General features: G+C 35.1%; 4 protein-coding genes across 4 annotated transcripts; 1 reads left to right on the plus strand and 3 right to left on the minus strand.

The window, feature by feature from the left end:
- Positions 1–406: 406 nt before the first annotated feature.
- Positions 407–4,053, plus strand: MFS16 (major facilitator superfamily transporter 16). The gene is made up of 12 exons (XM_088032561.1): positions 407–590; positions 644–804; positions 849–1,021; positions 1,067–1,287; positions 1,339–1,471; positions 1,524–1,690; positions 1,741–1,839; positions 1,907–1,951; positions 2,865–3,057; positions 3,179–3,327; positions 3,377–3,578; positions 3,625–4,053. Exons 1-12 carry the CDS (start codon positions 588–590, stop codon positions 3,792–3,794), a joined length of 1,716 nt encoding a protein of 571 aa, XP_087888687.1. The 5' UTR covers positions 407–587; the 3' UTR covers positions 3,795–4,053.
- pen-2 (presenilin enhancer, gamma-secretase subunit) lies at positions 3,975–4,984 on the minus strand. Its single transcript, XM_088032560.1, has 3 exons — positions 4,817–4,984; positions 4,663–4,767; positions 3,975–4,239 (listed from the first exon to the last, which is right to left on the minus strand). Exons 1-3 carry the CDS (start codon positions 4,875–4,877, stop codon positions 4,100–4,102), a joined length of 306 nt encoding a protein of 101 aa, XP_087888686.1. The 5' UTR covers positions 4,878–4,984; the 3' UTR covers positions 3,975–4,099.
- A 163-nt stretch (positions 4,985–5,147) lies between these two features.
- Positions 5,148–5,833, minus strand: LOC148177270 (uncharacterized). The gene is made up of 3 exons (XM_088032083.1): positions 5,716–5,833; positions 5,350–5,663; positions 5,148–5,301 (listed from the first exon to the last, which is right to left on the minus strand). Exons 1-3 carry the CDS (start codon positions 5,824–5,826, stop codon positions 5,148–5,150), a joined length of 579 nt encoding a protein of 192 aa, XP_087888209.1. The 5' UTR covers positions 5,827–5,833.
- Positions 5,834–5,897: 64 nt separating this feature from the next.
- On the minus strand, positions 5,898–14,045 carry LOC148177271 (fatty acyl-CoA reductase wat-like). Its single transcript, XM_088032082.1, has 5 exons — positions 13,879–14,045; positions 10,063–10,385; positions 6,988–7,259; positions 6,373–6,939; positions 5,898–6,325 (listed from the first exon to the last, which is right to left on the minus strand). The coding sequence occupies exons 1-5, from the start codon at positions 13,889–13,891 to the stop codon at positions 5,977–5,979; spliced, it is 1,524 nt and encodes a 507-aa protein (XP_087888208.1). The 5' UTR covers positions 13,892–14,045; the 3' UTR covers positions 5,898–5,976.
- Positions 14,046–17,112: the final 3,067 nt, after the last annotated feature.

A 17,112-nucleotide genomic window follows, 5' to 3' on the forward strand; every position in this document is an offset into this window, starting at 1 on the left:
AATTTTTGCTGAATTGAGTAATGATTTGAATTGATTAGAACTTGTCCGAGAATCTAGAGAAGCCTTTAGAGTTTTCGGCCATATTCTGATGGTTTTCGGACATTTTTTGCCATATTCTAAAATAAGATAAACTAAAAATTGTTCTCACACCGCCCCAATCTTCCTTCTGTCTCTTCATTCAAGAAGCAGTCCACTCCTCCAAATCCACATTTAAATAAACCGCCAAGAAAAGTCCCTAAAATTTGACAATGACGCATGTACTGAATTATCAACACCCTGTATTTTCATATAAGGAGCGGTCACTGTTAAATACCTCCCATTTAATCGTCTTGTCCAAGAAAACAGCGGCTTTTTCTAAAAACAATATTTTTTCTAGTGACTTTCACGGTGCCAAGGTGGTACAGTTGGCAGCTCTGCGACCATGGGGCCTCTTTGTTGATGTGTCAAAACGTCAGATTTGGAATTCGTGCAGTCGTGGACACTCCGAGTGTCAACAATTCCCTCAGTTATCTCAAAAAAATGCAGAAAAATGTGTGTTTTACATAAGAATAGCACTGCCAGCACTACAGTTACATCACTGTAACTTTATGGTAAGTTGGATTTTGAGGTTAGAATTTCCAAACGCCCATAGTTTTATTCGTAGATCTCTTATCGCTGGATCATCCGAATTTATCTTTACTGCTTTGATAACATAAGAAGACGCAAAATGAGCTTGTATTCAAGAGAGGTCCCCTGGGGCGTAGCTTTCTTACAAAAACTGACAGACCGATGTTGCCCCCGTTTATATTTTAACAGGGATTTATGGTAAGGTTTGTCTCCACTGTGCCCCCATATAATGGCAGTTGTAGTTACCGAGCCAGCGTGGTTGTTTTAACATATATTTCTTATATGACTTATCATTTATCAAGGAAACCCATTTCTGTGGTAAAAACAGTCTTGCACCAAAACTGCAGTGGTTTAACACCACCGCCGAATATTGGACCCCATGATAAGTGGAATTGGTGCGACTGGGCCCCATTCAGTAAGACCTCTTATTTATTAGTCATTTTTTAATTCAAAATTCTAGATGGGACTGATTCTAACGCGTCCCAATTATTGGGGGAACTCGACTCAGCTTTTCTGTTTTGCTACGCCATCGCCATGTTCATGTCGGGATTCATCGCTGAAAGGGTTAACTTGAGATATTTCCTCAGTTTAGGGATGCTGCTGTCAGGAATTTTCAGCTACATGTTTGGTATTGCTAAGAGCTACAATATTCACAATTTGGGGTACTACATAGTCGTCCAGGTACCCCCTGCGTGTTTCAAACACCCCTTTCTGTCACTCCGTGTGTTTTAGGGGCTTGCAGGGGTGGCGCAGACCACAGGGTGGCCCGGGGTTGTCACCGTGATGAGCAACTGGTTCGGGAAGAAAAAACGGGGGCTTATTTTCGGGCTGTGGAATTCCCACACGAGCATAGGAAACATTCTCGGTAGGTGTCGTTGTTTGTGTATCGAGTGTGAAAAGAAGGTGATTTTTTTCAGGATCCCTTATCGCTGCAGAGTACGTGGAAACCGACTGGGCGCTTTCTTTCATAATGCCGGGACTTACCATCGGGATAGTCGGGTTCGTGGTGTTCTTATTCCTCGTGGTCAATCCAGGGGATGTCGGCTGTGCGGTTGCAGACTCTGAGGAAAGGCAGCAGAACGGGGTTAGTTCCGCTCTGTCTTAAAAAAAATCGTTTATTGAATTTTTGTTTAGCGACAGGGTAGGAAATTGCACAACAGAGTGGCGAACACGGATACCGGATCAGCGGGCAGTTCAGAAACCGACGATACCGACATAATTCTAGGGGAAGAGGTGAGAAAATACCTAAAAACAACCTCCCCACTCATTAATTTGTTAATACATAAACAAGATATTTTAGGCTGTCTTAACACGGAATGTACAATACTTGTCCTCTGACGAATTTGTAAGTGCATGCTCTTCATTTGCTGTGGACTAAAAACACGCAAGCGGTCAAGAGGGTGGCTGCGAATAATTGGGAGTGTTGTCGCCATGGGGCTGCACTGCTTGCGTGTTTTTCGTCCAATCGGGTTCGGGGATTCACGTGCTTTTTATTACACACTTTTAAACAAGAAAGATATTTCAAAGTTCGAATTAAATTAACAAAGGAACTGGTTGCATTTTTGATGAGATTGAAAGTGGAACAAGTTGGCGCTGAAACTGGCTCATGGCCTTCTGCGACAGTATTGTCAAGGCCGACCGGTTTACTATAAACAATTGCGACGAGAAGTGCACTGTGGCTCTTGGTCGACGACCTTGAGTTTGATTGGCTGGTTGGGTTTTCGCGGGCCTGTGATGTTTAATAATGTGTTGGTACCACTGTTTGTTGCTTCAAAATAGCGCCCAGTGTGAGGTTATGTGTTAATGATTGGAATTGCGTCACTAAGTTCGAACAATCATGTAATTCTTTAATTGTACAATTTAATAAAGTACAGTAAAATATTTATTTCCGGCTTAGTGTGTACTAAATGTAATAATTTATAATCCGTAAAAGAAGATAAGATAAATATAAATATTAGACCGTTGATGACGCAAGAGGATGCAAGGATTATAGTCTATAACCCTCAAAGCTTTTCTAGGCTTTAGGAATTTGGAAAAATGAATAAACCAGAGACAAAAAAAATCAAATTTTAGTGTGTTAAAACAAAAATCACTAAACGTTAACCTCACATTTCAGTCAGGTTGACATTTATTTATAAGCGAACTGTGTTAATGATTGGCGGGAAATTCGAATATGACTCTTTGAAATCTCCACTTGTTTGACAGTCTGTGCTTCCTCCCCCACTGGTATTACACCCTCAACCTCTTTTTTGTTTAAGGAAGTCCAAAGGCGACTTACTGAACGAACGCGACTTTTAGACAGCACTGCTCCCCCAAACAACGAGAGGGCTATTGGATTTTTAGGGGCTTGTCGCATCCCTGGAGTGGTAGAATATTCCTTATCTTTGTTCTTCTCTAAACTCGTCAGTTACACGTTTTTGTATTGGCTACCACTCTACGTGAACGCCTCAAGTGAGTTTTTATTTCTGTGCTTTAAAGACCTCATTAAAGCATTGTTTTTCAATTCCTAATGCTTTGATAAAAAGACTCTTTAAAGCACTGTTTTTGAAAGTTGTGTTTTCCTTTTTTGTAGCGACGATGGGCGCGACGCTAAGCGCCGACCTGTCGACGCTTTTCGACGTCGGAGGCATCGTCGGCGCCGTGGCGGCAGGCGTTATCAGTGACCACAGTGGCATGTCGGCGACGACGTGCGTCGGAATGTTGGCTGCGGCGGCTCCAATGGTACCAACCAAAAAATCCACTTCACCTAAATACCCCACATTTGTTACAGATGTTTTTGTACCAAAGGTTTAGCCCTTACAACTTGGCTGTAAATATGGTGCTCCTGATTATCGTTGGGATCCTAGTCAATGGCCCTTACGCCCTTATAACAACGGCGGTTTCAGCGGAATTGGGGACTCATTCTAGTTTGGAAGGGAATTCCAAGGCTTTGGCTACTGTTACTGCGATAATAGACGGGACGGGGTCGATTGGTAATCCGTCGGGACTTCTAGGCCCTTTTTCATTGTTTTTGTTTAGGAGCTGCGGTTGGCCCTTTGCTCGCGGGCTTCGTTTCAAACTATGGATGGCCCAACGTGTTTTATATGCTCATGATTTCCGATATTCTGGCTCTAATTCTGTTAATACGATTGGTGAAGTTGGAAGTACGAAAATGGAGAGGCTCTAGGAGAGAAATTCGGATTGAATGATGGAAATTTTTACGGGTGTCCGAAAAAACGGCATTTTATTATTGTACAGATAATGTGATATATTTATACCTGTCGGCGCTCGTACGCATTTAGTCTAATTTTATAAGTTGGGAAGTTCAGTCCTTCTAACAAAATTTACATTCCTGTGAATTCTCAAAGTGGTAATTAATACAACTGTGCTTCCTTACAGGATTTTATTGTTATAAAAATGTCAGACTTGCCAACTGTAATCATAAATAAATCTCCTTATTGTTATCAATATCCTAATTAATCACATAAAATAGAAAAAAGTGTTTCTAGTGCCTCTACGGCGATCCAAGGGGTATAATAAACGATATGCTGTCAGCAAACTCGCCCCAATTCGTCCGGTTTACTTGGAAGACAGTCACCCAAGTCACTATGAGAGTGAGCCAAAGCGTCGAGCCTATCGCTGAATAGATGACATCTAAAAAAACATTTTCCACATTCAAACTACTTTTTATTTTTTGTACTTCAAAATCCGCGCCACTTTCCAAGTCTTAGTGGTGTCAACCCAACACATCAGAACAAACTTCCCCTAACCAACCCCGGTTATATTTCAAGTTAAATTAACCAAATAAAGAACTTAAAAGCTCACGAACGAGTTAATTTTAACTAAGGCAAAGTTAGTGCTCTTTAGTTATTTTAGATTTGCGCTTTTGCCCCCACAAGACACCAGAAACAAAAGACTGCTCTGACAGTTCTTAGTTTCAGTGGAGTGCAGTGCGGAATTTGTGCCAAAAGAACAAAATTCCAGGAGCCCCCTTGTTAATTAAACGTAAGTCGTTTATTGTGGTCTCCACCCTCAATTTGTTTAAAAAATTTTAAGAGGTTATGTAAATCCACTTACACTTCCGTATCTGCTTCTGTTCTGCAAATTCGGGCTTTCTGAACGCTTCATTGAAGAACCAGAACGCGTTCACGGTCCAAATAAACGGTAAAAGGGCGAAACCAACTGAAAAAAAAAGTGAGGTTAGGCGCCCCAAACTGAGCAATTTTCGTACCTCGGAAGTACCATCGGCACAAATAGAGTTTCCGGTCGTTGGGCACCTTCGATAAATCCATTTTCTTTCGTTTAACACCAAAATAAATAAACAGAAGAACTGTCAACACTGACAATGAGTAACAATGACAGTGGCGCCCCCACGGCGCGCAATTTCAACTTTAATCACGATAAGACAGTCATTTGTTAAAAACAAAGGCAACCAAAGGCAACCCTACGATAACCAATGAAAACCACAGACGTTTGGTAACAATAAAAAACGACAACCAATAGAAACGCGGTCCGTCTGCACGTGACCGTAGACTCGCCCGTGATTGGTCTAAACACACTTTTTATATCAAATATTTATTTGTGAACAAACTAACAAGGGATAAATAGCAATTTGAGTATTTCCGGTCACACTTTCCGTGTCTTCGTCCGGAATCTTCCGCCTCCAACAGTTTTCTAGCGAAGATCGAAGAATCTTGAGACATCTCCAATGAAGGCCTACAACTAAACTCTCAACCTACTCTCAACGTACAACTTGTCACTTACGTAAACACGAAGTGCACGATCTTCTCCAGAAGGTTCTCCTGGTGGTCTAGATGCATCGGGTGTTCGGCAATTTCGCAGATCAACCGGTACAAGCACTCCTCTCCGTTCAGACCAAAAGTACTTAAAAACTGAATGACATACTTATAGGACGATTCCCGGCTTAAGTCATAACCGGGGTTAGCCTTTGCTTGGATTATCCGTGTTTGGGTTAACTGGGTGATGTTGTAAGGTAAATCGTAGTTTACTTGGAGACAAAGACTCAGATTGATGGATCTTGAGGGGAGGATAGCCGGGGCTGAGATGCCATAAGTAAACTAGAAAAAACTCGAAACTGGGGGAGTACCACATTACCACAAAGATGCGTACCTGTAAAACTGTGGCGCGGGGGAAAAGAAGCGATCTCTTTGAAAGGTGCTTGGTAGTACCCACTAGTAACAAGAAGTTACAGAAGATGAAGACGCGTTTTAGCTTGACCATCTTGTACGGTACTGTTATGGTACTAAAATAAAGAGCACCGTTGAGTTGACACTTGGAGTTAGCACCTCAGTGTTAAATAAAGATCATTTATATTGTCATAGTCTTTTTATTTATCTACAAACTAGGCTACACTAAGCTAGTACTGTAATATCACTGAAATATAAAAGAAAGCATCCACAAGAGCAGTTGCAACCCCAAGTACCCGATCAAGATTTTGACACCGAGATGCAACCAGTAGAGTTTTTTCCATCGGACTCTGGCCTCTTCCAACGTTTCAATGGGATCTTGCAACAGATGGATTCGAATCCCGCGGATATAAGTGGTGAAGAACTTGTGCCAGTCGAGTTTCTTTAAGTTGCAGAAGAACAACTCCTTGTCGGAGTCGCTCATTCTTTCTATCATCTCGTTGAGTTTGTACGATTTGAAGATCCAGGTCCTGGTGGAGAAGTAGGAGATGACGTTGGTGAACTTGTGGATTTTTTTGTATATACGGAGCATCCTGAAAGAAGAAATCAGTACTATTGGAGGTACGACCGAAGAACTTACTTGGGAGACTTCCCCATGCACAGAAGAGCCATGTCGACTAAAATCGCCGGAAGGTAGTGGAGGAAGATCGTCGCCAAGGTGTACGTAAAATAGTTACTATACAAATCAAAACAGTAGTACCAAATCGCCTTAGCACTAGGAGTTTTGGCACCGTGGGAGTACGACAAGTTCATGAAAGTCCCCCAGTTCAGAGGCTGGTCATTGCTGGACTCAAAATGGTAGATTGGAGTCTCAAACTTCACATTCTTCTCCTTGGCACGTTGGTACTCTTCGCCGACATCCCAAGCTTGTGCTATCAAAGCGTTCACACACATATCTACTGGTACTATATTGGCGTTGACTTCACTATTAGCATGAAGAGCCCGCAAGACTCCACTTCCAGCCCCCGCGCAGACACCAGTAGGTCCATACAAATTGTTAATCCACGCTTCCTCTGGTTCTTGGTACGTCGAAACAACGATGGAAGGTCTGAAGACTCCCACAGGCAAGTCATGACTTTCCTGTCGGACCATCTCTTCAGCGACTGCCTTGGTGTACGTGTAGGTGTTAGGCCACTTATCGATCATCCTAAGAAGACAACAATGAGGGAGTTTGAAGGAGCTGGCAGGTACTTACGCTGGAGTGATGTGTTCCAAGACTGAATCTGACATGGTTTCTGCCAAGAGGATGAGTTTGGTACTATCGACAGGGCTGGGGTAAAAACGTTCTTCGATTACTTTGTTAGGGACGTTGGAGTAAGCCGTAGAGACGTGGATGTAGGATTTGAGGTGGGGCATCTCGCGGGCGAGTTTTAACACTTCTTGGGTCGCCCGGATGTTGATGGCGACGGCTAGTTTGAGCTTCTCGTCGAAGCGGACTGTGGCGGCCACGTGGAAGACGACGGAGACCTGGAAGATTTTTTGAATGTTGTAATTTTTTTGAGTTTTTAAATTTTGTGGGCCAGGATTTTTGAAGCAATTTGTAATATTTGAGGACTTTTAGACGTTTTGGGGCGAATTGGGAATTAAAGATCTTTTAATAACAGTTTTAACTGAAAACATGTCTAGAAGAAATTGGAAAGAGAGTTGAACGAGAATCTAAACAAATACACAAAAATAAGGAAGATTTAAAGACGATATAGAGAAAATATGTTGCAACCAGAAGAAAATATGGAGAATAAAGACTCTAAATGAGATCTAAGCAAAATCTAAAGCTAGACAGATTTAGGGAAAGTTTAAACAAAATTCACAGACAAAAGGTATTAAAAAACAAAGAAAATCAGGAGAATTGGACCAAATTAAAAAAAAAAGATCTAAAACGAACTACATCGTGTTTATAAATGTTTCTAGCATCAAGGTTGGCTATGAAACGTCAAAGAAATGTGCCGCTCATTACAAATGGGTTTCGATTTGTCAACTGACATTTGCAGTTAACCTCAAACATGAAAGCAAAGTAAGTTTTGAGAAATAAACTGTTCTAGTTGTGGTTTAAAACCTGAAAATCGAAAACTTGGACACAAAACCGTAACTAAAACGTCATTGAAGTAAGTAACATTATAAATAAATTTTCCTGATAGTTATATTCACTATGAAAACAAAGCGGCAAAATAGTGTACGACATGAATTCTAAAACCACGCTTGATGCTAGAAACATTTATAAACACCTTGTAGAAACTCTAAGGAAAACTTAAAAATATAAAAAAACTTTTAAAATCTTGAAAATTCAATGAGAATCGACATGGAATTTTAGGAAAATTTAAAGAGAATATGAAGAAATTGTATAAAATTTAAAGAAAAATTTAACAATAATTTTGTACAGTTTTGAAAAACCGAGTAAATTTAAAGCAAATTTTTAAAATTTAAATGGACCCCGAGTATCCGAGCAAAAATAAGAATATTTAGAAAATCGAAGATCTAATCTAATATCTAAATTAAATTCAAAAATCCAAGGCTACTTTAAACAATCTAAAAAATTCAATGATCTTAAAAATATAATCTTAAAGTTCTTGGAACTATAACAAGCTTCATGCTTAAACGACACCAAAAATGGTGTGAAAATGAGAATTTAGTAAAAATCTTTTAAGAATATGTCTCATTCCAGCATGATTTTTGGTGTCAGAATATAGAAAAATTATAAAATCGAAGGGAAAACTTAAAAATTAAGTTAAAGAATATTCAAGAAGAATTAGACCAAATCTAGAGAGAATTCAGGAGACTTAGAGAAACTATAAAGTATCTAAAACGAATTAGAATAAACACAATCTAAAAAAAAAAATAAAAAAAAACTAGCAAAGCTTGAAAACCCATTGAGAATCGAGATAGAATTTGAAGAAAATCCAAAGGAAATTTAGAGAATTTATAGAAAAATTAATAATAATTTTGCACATCTAAAGTATTCAAGGAAAATTAAAAATATCTTATATCAGAAAATCTAAGAAGAATCTGAAGTAATCTTAAAGAATCAAAGGCAAATCTAAACAATATGAAAACTTTAAAAGTCTAAAAAACCTAGAACAAACTTCATTTTTAAACGATTGTTAGTGATTTTCATTTAGACCCCAATAATCGTGCGGAAATGAGAAATCCCTAAAAATCATTTAAGAAAAGATCACGATTTTTGGTATCAGAATGAAGTCACTAAAAATCGTTTAGGAATGAAAGAATGTGCCAACTTCGATGCTAGATAAATTTTTAAAGACAACTAAAAAAAAGTCGAAATATAGAAAATAGTATCTAAAAACCGTTACAGAGGCCAATCCCGGCACTTTTTTTGAAAAACGGCTATTTTGCGACTTGTTTTAGAATATAATATTAAGAAAAGCTCATTCCTGCACGATTTTTGATGTCGTAATGAAGTCACTAAAAATCGTTTGGTAATGAATATTATATACCAACTTAATGCTAGCTTGATTTTTAAAGAAAATATTGAAATACAAGCTAAAGTATAGAAAATAGCTTAAAACAACTCGTTGCAGAGGCCAATTCCAGCACTCGTGTTCAAATCTCGAACTAGTTCTTGAATATAGACCGTTCTGCGACTTGTTTTACAATATACTGTTAAGTATATAAACGAATTTTGGAATTTGGGGAGGTTTTTTGATAATTTTTTGTCTGTTTTTGTTTCCTTTTCTTGAAATTTTCCGGTACACGCTAATCAATGTAAATACGAAAATCATGAATGGATGATGGTCATGGAAAAATTGAAACCTTTATACTGTGGCCACACAATCGATTGTTACGCTTTAATTAACTAATCTAAAATTAAAGTAGATTAATGGTAATGAAAACAGTTTTATTGGAAAGTTTCTGAGCAAACATTAAAATTTCGAGCGGCACAACGCACAGGATATGAATATAATTTTTCTACACTCCTTTTTGACGCAAATTCTACGTTCTCTGAATTCCCAACAAGAGTCAATATTAACAATTCCCGACGTGTCTTCAAAGAATCAATATTTACAACCTTCACCGCAAATTTTTCTGCCGGCTTTACGGTCTCCTGGAACTCGTAAAATCTGACCCATCAAAAAACCCAACGAAACCAGAATCTTAGCGAAGAAAGTTTGATATGGACGTAACACAAAAACTACTCGAAATTCGCCCTGTTCGCTCTCTCTTTGTGATTCGAATCAACGCAATTTTAGTATTCATCACCGCGGATCATAATCAAGGTAATTACGGTGCATCATCATTAAATTTAATCGAGACATACCTCATTGATGAGCATTTGTCGATCCTGGGAACTGATCCCCAAATCCGGTAGACTGCAGTCGCCTCCGATTCCGACGACCTTGTGTTGGAATTTGGGGAATTCCTTCCTCAGTCTGTCGAAGATGCAATTGTCGAATAACTCATCGATGCGGCTTTGGAGGTTTTTCCCTTTCTTGTTGCGTGCGAGAATGTAGATTGTCGAGAGGTCATTACAGGAACGAAGGAGTTTTTCGATGAGGATGGTGCCGAGAAAGCCGGTGCCTCCGGTGATGAAGATATTGGCTCCGGAGAAGAATTTCTGGATCGGAGTGAGCGCGCTTGTCTCTGGAAGAAAGTTTGTTTTTTATGTATTGTGATTAGTCTTTGGAACTACGAAAAATTGGAAAATTTCGTTGTTTTCTGATAGTGGAAGTGTTCCTCAAAGTTCTGTAATTGGACCTCTTCTATTTAAATTTTTATTATTTATTTACTAATTTCATAAATTTCATTAGAATTTGGCAAATTCGGATTTAAAGAAGCAAATAAAAAAAATTTAAAATTTAATTTTTGAGTTTAAAACGTTTTGATAACAATTACAATTTTTAAATTTGTGGCATTTGGATTATCTAATAAAAGTATTTTGAAAATTTTTTGAATTTTAAGAGCTTCACAATCCAATCTCGTCATTTTCTGACACTGTTTCTCAAGGTGCTATCCCCCCCCCCCCTTGGACCTCTTCTATTTAAATTTTTATTAATTTATTTAGATTTAAAAAGATTTAGATTTAATCTAACTGAATCGCTTAAATGCCAAACCCGACATCTGCATTTAATCCTAATTTTTCGAGCAATCTTACAAAAAACTTACTAGCGCTTTTACTTTTAAATGTAGGAAGATAAAATTTTGTTTGACATTGCCCTGTCAAATTATGGTCAGATGCAGACGTCGGATTTTGCATTTAGGCGACTGAAATGTAATATTTTATTAATAATATAAAAAATCTGAAAAATCTAACGACTTTTAGGAAAAATTTAGATTGTATTTTTCGAATTTAGAAATTTTAACGAATTTAAAGAAAGTGGTGACTTGCAAATTTCATTTTTATTTTTGTTTTTTAATAAAACTTTGGTTACTACTAACAAGTTTGGAGTACCTATATATTATACTCGTGAAAGATATAAATATGAAAGAATATTTTTGTAACAATTTTGGTCGTATTTTTCAAAAAGAAGAATATTTTTTTAGACATTTTAAATTTTTCCTTGATTTTTTGGGGATCTTTACACTTTATTTTACTTTACACAATATTTTTTAATTTTTTTATTGGAAAAGTTTTTGGTTTTTCAATAAATTGATAGATAATATAAATAAAATTTCAAATTTTTGACTTTGACCGCATTTTATAATTCTAATTTTTAGTCATATTTTCATATAACAGAATTTAGTCGTTTCGATTCGCAAAAAAATTTTTTAAAAATTTTTGATTTGTTTTTTTTTGACGGTTTTTGAAATTTATTTTTGAATTGAATAGAGAATAAAACAAATTTCCGGTTTGCAAAAATCTGTTTGTAACTTTGGTCTTAAAATAAAATTTTCAAAATTTGTTTTTTGTCTTTAAAATTTTGTAAATTGGCACAATTAATAAGCATGTTGAATATAGCAAACTTCCAAATTCTATTGGTATAGTATTAAAATTACCAAAGATAAGGCATTTAAAAAAAATTTTGATAATTTTTGTTTGGCTTAAAAATAAAAATTTTCAAAATTGCCGTTTTATGTTCTAAAATTTTGTCATTCGGTGAAGGTAACAAGTGTGTTTCCTATAGTAAAATTCCGAAATTTCTTTGATGGACAATTAGAATCACCAGATACGACATTGATTTAGAAAATTTTTTATTTGTTAGTTTTTGACGTTTTTTGAAATTTATTTTTAAATTAAAATTTTAATTTTACAATTTATAGCCCTTTATCAATATTTTAAAATATTTACTACTTTTTTGAAATTTAACATTGGTTCTAGAATGAAAAATTTTGAAAGTTTATTCTAAATGTTCTATAATATGTGTTTATTGCCGTACAATTAAAATTTCCAGTGCTTGTAAGTTTTTTTCAAAAATTCAAAAGATTTTTTAGTTTTTAAAATTCCGTAATTTAACATAATTAATAAGCGTGTTGGATACAGCAAAAATTCCAAAATCTGTTGGTATAGCATAAAAATTACTAGAAATACAGCATTTGAAAAAAAATGTAATAATAAATTGCCTTAAAAATGAGAATTTTCAAAATTTTTAATTTTTGCTCTATATTTTGTAATTTCAAACAGTTAACAAGCGTGTTCCGAATATTAAAACTTCAAAATTTCTTTCTTGTTTAATTAGAATGACTAGAAATAAAACATTCAATAGAAAATTTTGTAAATTTTTTTTGTTTTCAAAACAACTTTGTTTCCAGATTATTGAATTTGGTTGTGCAGTTGAAGAGCATATCAAAAATAGTCTTTTAACTAAAATCAATTGATACAAAGTAAGTAAGTTACGAAATTTAATTCAAAATTTTAGAAATTTTTGGTTTACCTTAAAAACGAAAAATTGTATTGTTGTAATTCGGTACATTTAACAAGTGTGTCTTGTATAGTAAATCCCCAAAATTTCTTGGTATAAAATTAGAGTTACCAGAGGTACAAAATTTAATGAAAAATTTCAGAAATTGTTGCAGTCTTCAAAACATTTTGTTTTAAATATTTCCAATTTTGGCTCAATTGATAAGCATGTCTAAATTAGAATCGCATCCGAATTTCATTGCAGAGTGACAATAATCTAGAATTACGAAACCCACCAAATTTTGGAAATTTTTTAAAATTGCTGTTTATTGTTTTAAAATTTTGTAATTCAGTGCTGTTAACAGTGTGTGCTGAAAAGTTAAGCCCCAATTTTTTTGGTTTAAAATAAGAATCATTAGAGATATTATAGTTCGTGAAAAAAATTGGAAATTATTTTTAATGCTCAAAATAAATAAAGCATGTCCAAAATTGTATCACATGCAAATTTCATCCATACAAACATAAAATTGTCAGTTACGAAATTCAATACAAAATTTTATTTTTATTATTATTTATTTTATATTTATTATTATTATTATTTTATATCTTATAATAATGAATACTGTTCCGTAAGGTCTTTAAGTTTCATTTTTGTATTCATAAAATTTCCAAAATTATGGTTTTTATAATTATAGTTATACAAATTTTGATTGAAAATTAAATATTTTGGAACCAAATTTGAATTTCGTGCGTTTTGAAACAATTTGTATTTCTATTAAAACCGCCTCAACTAAAGCAAATTTCTCGTTAAAAACCAAATCGGTGAAAAGGCTGCATCATCGAACTTACGAACTTATATTGACCATTCGTTAAGTGTGTGTTAATTACCCAATTTCCATTTTCTCCTTAGTGGCGTCTAATTTTTTACGCAAACAAGGAAAAGTTATGAAAATTTCATGCACGTGAATATTAGTACTACATATCAACCTTGAATTTGTTGATTTAGAATTATTACCTTTTAGTTTACCAGACTTAAAAATATACATTTGTTAAAACCCATTTAGATTGCATATTTCATGATAGCCATATCATGTTCCGTGCCATAATTTTGAAGTCAACAAATGTGTACCTATTTCATTTTTAAACCCCCCAAAAACGGTCACATTATGCAACGTCCCATAAATTATGCAAGTCCATTGCTGCCCATTTCTCCCAAAGAATACCAATGAATTTTTGTGTAACAAAATCGCTTTCTCCGACATTGACCCGGGCTTTATTAAATTAAACGAAAAAACTCACCAATTTCAATCATGTTTCTTCACTCAGTTTCCAAAATCACATTAGATCCCACCTCCAGCACTTCACCTCAAGAATTTCTTTACAAATACCACAACTGACTTGACCCGTCCAGGATGGTCAGCTTAATAAACGAAATGAAGGCAGAGCCGGTCATTTATTGTATGTTTCTTTTGGACAGGGATGGAGCGGCAGAGTCGGCCTACATTTTTGTGGTGGGGCTTTTCGACTGTGTAATTTTGCAGGAAAATTCATTACGAGAACCACCGTGAAGAGCAACCTGGATATGACCTGGTGTGTGATGACGATTAATTATTTATAGTGAACTATTTAAAAATTGAAAATAGGAGCTTCTATTCGGTTTGAATGTATGCGTTCCGGGCTCCTTTTATGTCCTATTTATTTCGTAGACACGTTTGGATTAATTTTCATATTTATATTCAGTTATTCTTCTTTATCAATCTGTCGGCCTTGCAGAGCGCAATGCGGCTCTGTTATGAAAATTGAAATGTTGGGTAGAGGACAAGGGGGAATAGCGAGGGAGCAAACGAATTTTTTTTCATTATCTTCTGATTTTTTAAATTTGGATAAATCTAGTCCACAGCCTCGAAATGTATTTTTTTACGTATTTTCTAATTTTTTTTTAGTTTTTAGTTCCCATTACATTTATTACTTTTACTTTTAGATTCTCTCTGGTTATTCTTTTTTATTTTTATTTATTTTTTTATATTTTCTCTATTTTTTCAGTTTAGCACCTTTCCTCGACTCAAATTTAGAAACGACAACATCAAAATAGTGGTCAACACCTCCTTACGCCAGTCAAAATCGTGGAAATTTTGATCGGCCATAACTCAGTTATCTGTTGTCGGATCTAAATTTAAATCCCAGATTTGGAATCTGCGTAAAATTCTGCGTACACTGATGTATAATAACTTAAGTTTACTTTAAAAAATAAGCTAAATATCGATATCAGAAGTTTGGCATAGCTTTAAGCATGAATTTTTCCGAAAATTTGCAAATTTTGTCTGTAGAAAAATCAAAGAACTATTTCTTATGTAAAAAATCTCGAGAAAAACGATGGCGCAAACCGCATCTCAATATCTGAAATAGTTTCCAAGATATCGAGCACGAATTGTTCTGAACCTTCAAAAATTTGGCCCGCTGGCGACAACCCAAAAATTCAAACGGCCATAACTCAGTTATTTGTTGACGAAAATTCAAAAATTCTCACGTTTTAGATTCAGCGTGACATCCTGCGTAAAATGAGACCCAAATTTGTTGAGTTTGCTTAATAAATAAACGAGGCATTGGCCAAAAACTGCTTTGAAAACGTCATTTTGGGGTGATTTTCAATCAAAGTTTTCAAAATAAAAACGACGTTTAATAGCTTTGAATTATTTATCAGTCGAAAGAGGAGCTCAAATCTATCTAGTGGCCAAATTTGAGATCGATCGGACAAATAGTTTACAAGCTATGGCCAAAAATAAAAAAAATGAAAAATTTTTATCGTTTGAATCGGATTTTTTTTTCGCGAAAAATCGACTATCAAATTTTGGGCTTTTGAAAACACTTTCTCACGTAAAATGAGTCGAGAAAAAGAATGGCGCAATCCGCATCTCAATATCTCAAATAGTTTCCGAGATATTTAACTTTAAAAATTACAAAAAATGAGGAAAAATGAAAATCAACAAAAAAATTTTTTGCAAATTTTTGATTTGTTTTTTTCGACGGTTTCTGAAATTTATGTTGGAATTAAATAAAAAATAAAGCAAATATTCGGTGTTTGGCAAGAATCTTTTTGTAGCTTTGGTCTTAAAATAAAATTTTCAAAATTTGTTTTTCTTTAAAATTCCGTAAATTGGCACAATTAATAAGCATGTTGGATGTAGAAAACTTTCAAATTCTGTTGGTATAGTATTAATATTACCAGAAATAAGGAATTTAAAAAAAATGGGAATTTTTGTTCGGCTTAAAAATAAAAATTTTCAAAATTGCCGTTTTATGTTTTAAAATTTTGTCATTTGGTGAAAGTAACAAGTGTGTTCTCTATAGTAAAATTCCGAAATATGTTTGATGTACAATTTGAATTACCAGAAATACGACACGATATTGATTTTGAAAATTTTTGATTTGTTAGTTTTTGACGTTTTTTGAAATTGTTGCATAGTCTTCAAAACATTTTTTTTAAATATTTCCGACTTTGGCTCAGTTGATAAGCATGTCGAAATTAGAGTCGTATCCGAATGGTGATCTAGTTTAAGACCAGTTTCGTGACAGAAAACGAAGAAGTTGGGAAGATAGCTGTTGTCTTAGAGAAAATCTTCGAAATTTCACATGACGAGATTTTTTTTTCAATTGACAAGGCGACGATTGTTAGAGTTTTAATACAACAGTTACGTTTGTTGTTTGGTCCGGTTAAGTCAATAAAAAATTTTTTGTTGATTTATTTATTCTTGACAATCTGAATTCAAAACAATTAAAATAAATGTTAAATTTAAAGAGAATGAAAAAAATGTAATAAGGATGGTATTCACGTTCGGAAACGTAAGTCGAAGATAAAGTCAGCTGTCAAGTGTAACTTATAAAAAGAGACATACGTTTTGGTGGCTTTTTGTCTTACGGGTCGATTTCAAGTCACGCGTTAACGCAAATTTGCAACCGTTGCCAAGGTATGAGCAATGTGATTGGCGTTGCTATGTTGCAAATGGGATTTGCAGTAACGCAAGTCACACTTGAAATCGACCCTTAGTCATCAGAGACAATCAGTGTTCTAAAATTTTACTCATTAAGTTGTGTACCAACCGTCAAAGTTTATTTAGTGCCAACAACGCCTCATAAAATTAAGATCTTTTCCGAAGAGAAAAACAACAAATATGGGCTCCCACAGTTAAATTTTATTAATCAAGTTCATGGCAATTATAACAATTATTAGCCAGTCTTTTATTGAATTTTTTTTTATTTTTTTTTATTTTTACAAGGTTGGAATATTTTTTTGTTTTAACTCCAACACTCGATGGTAGTTTTCAAGTAGCAACATCGAAAAGGTACTCGATTTTACTTGCAACTTTATACAAATGTGGTATTGCTATCGTTAGCATGAACAACGAATTTGCGGCAATGAAGCGCATGGTAGACGTGGGAGTTGATTTCTTTTTATACTTTTTTAACTTCACTGTTGTTGTACTAGCTTACCATTTTATAAAAAAAAGTTGGCTTAAGTTAGTGAGAAGGCTCAAA

Source organism: Gnatocerus cornutus, chromosome 3 (assembly GCF_029298725.1).
Source record: "Gnatocerus cornutus isolate USDA-ARS CGAHR chromosome 3, icGnaCorn1.1, whole genome shotgun sequence".
Classification (NCBI taxonomy): domain Eukaryota; kingdom Metazoa; phylum Arthropoda; class Insecta; order Coleoptera; family Tenebrionidae; genus Gnatocerus; species Gnatocerus cornutus.